The sequence below is a fragment of the Lampetra planeri genome, unplaced genomic scaffold, assembly GCF_965212315.1.
Source record: "Lampetra planeri unplaced genomic scaffold, kcLamPlan1.2.h2 scaffold_1477, whole genome shotgun sequence".
Classification (NCBI taxonomy): domain Eukaryota; kingdom Metazoa; phylum Chordata; class Hyperoartia; order Petromyzontiformes; family Petromyzontidae; genus Lampetra; species Lampetra planeri.
The window spans coordinates 22,913-28,912 of record NW_027614199.1 but is presented as its reverse complement, the minus strand read 5'-3'; the positions used below and the strand labels follow the sequence as shown (position 1 = coordinate 28,912).

At 43.6% G+C, this 6,000-nt stretch overlaps 1 protein-coding gene across 1 annotated transcript; it reads right to left on the bottom strand.

Moving 5' to 3' along the window:
* Nucleotides 1-205: 205 nt before the first annotated feature.
* GPR151 (G protein-coupled receptor 151) lies at nt 206-1,339 on the bottom strand. Its single transcript, XM_078622362.1, has one exon. It carries the CDS (start codon nt 1,337-1,339, stop codon nt 206-208), a length of 1,134 nt encoding a protein of 377 aa, XP_078478488.1.
* Nucleotides 1,340-6,000: the final 4,661 nt, after the last annotated feature.

Here is a 6,000-nt window from a genome sequence, read left to right as displayed (position 1 = left end):
ATTTTGTACATCCCCACAAATAAAGGTCCTCCACTCAACAGAAATACGAGATCAAACATGATAACATGGAAATAGTGTACAATTAAATCAAATGTGTTAAAACAGAAAGGAAAGCCCACTCGAGTCTTCAAAACTCAACAAACTAGAACGCAGCTAATGTTAATATTACAATATTAAAAAGTGAAATTCCCCTGATTAAAACCCACTACAACATTTTCTCCTCTCTCTCCCATGGAACGGGATCCTGTTCCTCTTCAACGTGCGTATTCCTGCGCCCTGTCCAGAAGTGCTCCACATCCGGGAAGGTCTTCTCCTTCTCCTCTGAGACTGCGTTACCGACGGCGATGGCACCGAGCTCCGCTCCGTTCCCTTCGGTTTTTGGACACTTCTGGCGGGGAACATGCTTTGAGCCCCTGCAGGTCGCGATGAACCAGATGGTGATCAAGCCCTGGCGCACGTCGTCGTACATGGTCATCAAGATGACCGGGGAGAGGGCGCTGCATGCGTAAAGGAGGACCTGCCCAAAGATGATCAAACCCACAGGGGGTTTGTTGTACCTGAGTCGGATCCAGGTGAAAGTCCCCCACTCCGGCAGCAGCATGAGGCCGAGGGCGCCGCTGAGACACAGTAAAACCAGGGAGACTTTGCTCTGATGCTGCGGACTGGGCGCAAAGTTCACCGCAGTATGCAGCGTTTTGGTGTAGTAGGCAACTGAGAAGATAACCGGCGCCGCAAAGGTCACCGTTGGGTAAATCTTGTAGAAAAGGTTCATGAACTCAGACGCGCACTCCGGCATCACAGACACACAAATTGTGTCGCTGCCATGTGGTTGCAGAGAGGCGAACAGCATCTGCGGGATGGGAAACACCATGGACATGATCCAGGTGAAAGCCAGCGCGCCGTGGATCCACGTCGGGCTGTAGAAGGGCCCCGTGGCGGTGCTGGGGACCAACGTGTGTTTGGCTCTGGTGGTCACGGCGAGGATCAGGGTCTTTGCGACCACACAGGAGTGCTGGAACCAGTCCGTGGTGCTGCAGACGAATCTCCCCAGGACCCAGGTCTGTTTGTAGTAGGTGACGGCGCGCACCGGGGCGCACAGCAGCAGGATCACCAAATCCGTGCAGGCCAGGGACGCAAGGAGCGCCTTCACCTCAGAGCCCTTCCCGTCCCTGAAGTCACGAATGCAAATAAGCAAAACCAGCAAATTCCCAACAGCTCCAGACACGCAGATCCCGATGAGGATGACGGGCACGGCGGTCCGGGTGTCCTCCCCCCGGAGGAGCTGCACACCTCCAACGAAATCAAAGAAGGAGTCATTGGCAGATCGACCAGTATCCATTTCTTCTCCTGTCAGTGACACGTTGAATCTCATGGAAGTGGCTGACATAAAGTGTTTCCTCTGACTGATCTCCACTTCGGACAGATTCCACAGGTCCACAGGAGTTTCACAGGAGGAGGGGTGCTGACTGAGAGGCGGAAACTGGGGTGGTGATGGCGGCAGCAGCAAGTGGGTGCGCAGGATGACAGGTGGGCTATTTCAAGTACTGTCATTTACCAGCATCAGGCGCTCACGTCATTTCACCAGCGTGGCTTCAGGCTGCAGCACAAATGGGAGCGCAGCGTGATGTGATTTGCATTCGGGAGCTCGAAGGGGACGGAGGCAGAAATATGCCAGTGAGCTTCTGAAGATGTCTCCTCACTCATCTTAAACGTTTATTTGTATTTGATACACACACACAGACACACACAGACAGACAGACAGACACACATGTATATACATGTTAAGGAATATTTTGGGGGAATGGCAAATTATCATGTAAGAAAATCATGTATGATAACTTCAGTTGGTTGTAAAAAATTATCAAAATTTCAAAAGTATATCCGTTAATAAGTCTCTGGGGTAGAAATTTTGCATTTCACTCATTTCAATTGCACTATAAAGAGTTAAACCATAAGAGCTCGTTGTTGTTGGCAGTCAAGCTGATCACTTCCTGCTGCTGAATGACGCATACCAGCAATCACAAGTTTATAAATGTGCAGTTAATGGTGAAGTGATGTTAATATCTTAGAGGATGGTCCAGGACAGTTTATAAGTCCCGAGCATAAAAAAACATGGTAATGATTCTTAAACTTATACTGTATTTACCTTTGTCCATTTTTCTTTGTCCAACTCAATCCATGTTCAGTGTACCAATGATCGGTTTCAGTCTGGCTGAAAACAGTTGAAAAATGTGTGTGTGTGTGTGTGTGTGTGTGTGTGTGTGTGTGTGTGTGTGTGTGTGTGTGTGTGTGTGTGTGTGTGTGTGTGTGTGTGTGTGTGTGTGTGTGTGCGTGTTTTGAGGGTGGGGGCACTATTCACCTGTTACATAACCTGGTGTGATACCTTCACTTGCACATAAGAATGATGTCGCATTACGAAAAAATAGCTATTTGCTATAAATAGCTATAAAAATAGCTATCTGGTTGTTTTTTAGCAGACATCAGGTAGAGCAGACAGTTAGTGACATAAAACATATAACTGAGTGGATTAAGAAGCATGATTGTAATAGTCAACCAGGTAGAATATTTTCCACCAGCCTCCAGAAGCCCAAAACTTTGGGTTGCAGTCATTCAAAGTGTTAATACAGCGTCAAAATGACAAATATTCATTGAAGATCAGTTTTTTAAAAAGTATATCACGACAGTGTGTACAGTTAACTGATGTAACCAGTGTTGACGTTTTCTGTTATTAACGAACAACAACAAACAAATGCAAATCAGGAATTTTCAGTCATGCCAATACAAACTGTACGGCATGAGATGTGTTTACTTGACTTGAAGAACATCCAGGCCGCGATGGGGAGAGAAGGTGATGGAGGGATGTTATGCGGAGAGGTGAGGGTGCCCACTCAAATGCTGTCACCTTCTCTGAGAGGGCTGGTTGCTAGGAGACCGGATCCACCATCACAGTATGGGGTTAGATGTGAGGCATCATTAGGTCCTATGAGAAGTGTATGGATAGAGGCTTTAAAACGACTTTAGTGAGATTGAACGGATAATGACATTGGTCTGATAGCAGATGGAAACATGTTACTCTGAAGCATCATAATTACACAAGAAGGCGTATCAGCTGTGACAGAGTAATCACCGATTATTGATTTTTCTGGACTGAGTAAATAAAGTCTGGCAAGAAATGCTCATCTGAAGAAAATGTATGACAGACAATTGACATAACTGCAGCTCTTCAAATGCTTACAAGTGTACCTTTTTCTAGTCTGTCTGTTTTTGGACTGTGACATGATTTTTTGGAAATCTTTGAGGCCGTGTATGGAACCATATAGAAAACATATGGAAACAAGTTCAGGTGAATCTGCACAGTTTTTCTATTGCATATACGTTTTGTCCACACAGAATGGGCATTTTGGAGCCTGAATACGATCATGAGTGAATAAATCTGAAGACGACACCGTTTCGCCTGAGTGTGTACAACCTATGTCCATCTTTCCTGAACCGATAACATGATAGCTCCACCTCTCCCTTAACCTGCATGTGCTAACTCTGCTAACAACAACAACAACAACAACAACAACAACAATGGTGGCTCACCGTGTTGTGTTTGTTCTTGGAATGTCTGCTAATCCATCCACACAAATACCTCTTTTTGTTACTGCACTTGCTCCATGTCTTTTTCTCTATGAGGTTGTATTTCTGTCGCATATGTACTACAGTATATCACTGGATTTGTGTGGACGCACGCATTTCTAGAGACAATTCGGTGTGTACAGAAATGTTTACAGAAATGTTTTTAAAAAATATAGAAATACAGAAATGTTTTTAAAAGTAGTCTACAAAGGTTTCGTCCACATGTGGACATGGTCTTAGCCTTCTTCACTTTGTCAGACAGGTTTATTTGAAAATAGTATTTTCTATTTACTCGTTTTTTCTTCAAATATTCAAGTTGATGATCTGAAACATTTCCTTAAAGACAAAATAGATAAGAAAAAGAAATCAGTAAGAGACAAACATTCTCTCACAGCACGGTATCATCAGCATATTGTGATGGTAAACCTGTGTTAGACTCTACATGCACTTTGTTTCTTCGGGGTGGTGTGAGTTTTTTTTTTCTAAATGGTACGATGGCCTACTTTTACTGGTACTGATATGTAATAGACTGTAACTGTGCGGCTTTAGCCCAACAACCCAGATTAGCTGAGATACTTGAAGAAACGCCTGTGACCACTTCAGCCTCTGTGTGTACGGCGCTGTATCCCTCTGCCTTCAGGCTTGTACACGTCCAGAACAGCAAGAGGAGAAAGAAAATGATAAAACGGGAGGAAGGGAGGCATGAACACAAAACCAAAACCTTTGTAAATGAACTCCAGTAATGTTCCCTTTGGAGATATTCTCGAGAAACAAAGAGGAAGTACGTTTTCGACCACGGGGGCGTGCAACCTTAAAAGCAAACATTGCCACGACAAAAAATGTCAGGCCCAAACCCCTTGATGCAGAAAAGCTTTTGAAGAAAACAATGCAGGTTTTTGTCAGGAGATCAAAACGGACACATGTGTTTTCAGAGCCACTCCTCATTGATCCCATTATAAAGGAGCGATTAGCAATTTGTTGTTGATGTTGCGACCCTGTTTTACATGAAACCTGCTTTCAAGTCCCCACCAACACACACACATGCACACATACGTCATCAAACAAAGCTTGAGAGTGACGCCAGCTGACATCAAGTTGTTCCTATAGGCGATAAAGCTGGCAGTTACCACGACAACGTGGAATGACACCACTTGACTTTCAAAGCTTCAAGAATCAGTCATAATGTTGATGTGTTGGATGTGTGATGGATCATTATCCTCTGCACTGTTTAGACAGCGCACAGAAGGGTGGATGACTCCCTTGCAAAAGGGCAGACTCCTGCCTGCAAAATAGCAAATAATTAATGTCTTTTTTTGTGTGTGTGGGGGGGTGGGAGTTGGGGGGGGGCAGATTGGGATCTGGGCTCTTTGTTTCTTTCCTTCAATCACACGTACATAAAATGCTATTGACAAGTGGCCCCCTGGAGTCATTGTGCTGTCAGGTACAATATCATCGTATATAATATTATACGTATTATATACGATGGAGGAATATTGATTTTAACAAACTGCTTTTTCAGGCTAATTTTTTTCCACATCAGCTCTCAGCTGCTGCCTGCTGTGCTTTCCTGCTGTCATGATAATCACGGCTTGGACGGTGGCAGCTTATTAGGCCTCACATTTATTAACCATTTCTTTTTTTTTCCTGTGATTCCCAAAGTACATTCACTCACGATACTCTACATAATGCTTTAATTTTAACTGATGGGATAACTCTGTCAGATTCCAGATATCATCAAATAATAAGGGAATAGCACCACCATGTGGAAAAAGAAGACTCCACGCTATCACATCGCTGTCAGCGTGCATACCTCATCAGAATTGGTATCTTATGAACATGGTATCTCACACAAGTTCTTTTATGCACATTTCTTTTCTTTTCTTTTTTTTTTAATTGCTTGGAAATGTACATTTTTGTTTTCTCTTGTAAAGAGGTGGCATGGTTAAGTATTTTTTATTTTTCAACAACGGAATTTCCCTGATGTTGGACAAGAATAAAGAATCGTATCTTATCTTAAAATGTCTTTGAGCTAATAAACTTCTTCGTATGTGAAAAAAAAAAACAGATTAGATTGTGACTTTTTTTGCTGCTTCAGTTTGACCCGTTGTGTTCCTCTCAGCTTTTGTGTGAATTATTTTACAAATCGGCCTTTGTCCATCTCTACAACGTCAACATCTGGATTATAACAGTAGATGGCAGCACAAGACAGTTGTTCATTTAAAACCCGAACCACAAAAACATCTTTTAAAGTTTCAGCCACTAGATGGCGCGTTTGGCACATCTTAGTGAACCAGGGTTTTACTTTGTGCGAGGAGGGTGGAGGGGGTTGGGCTGTGTGCTAAACACAAGCAGCATGTACAAAAACTATTTCATGCAGAA

Excerpts from the sequence above, each read along its gene's own strand:
- GPR151 (XM_078622362.1), bottom strand. The coding sequence starts at position 1,339 with ATGGATACTGGTCGATCTGCCAATGACTCCTTCTTTGATTTCGTTGGA.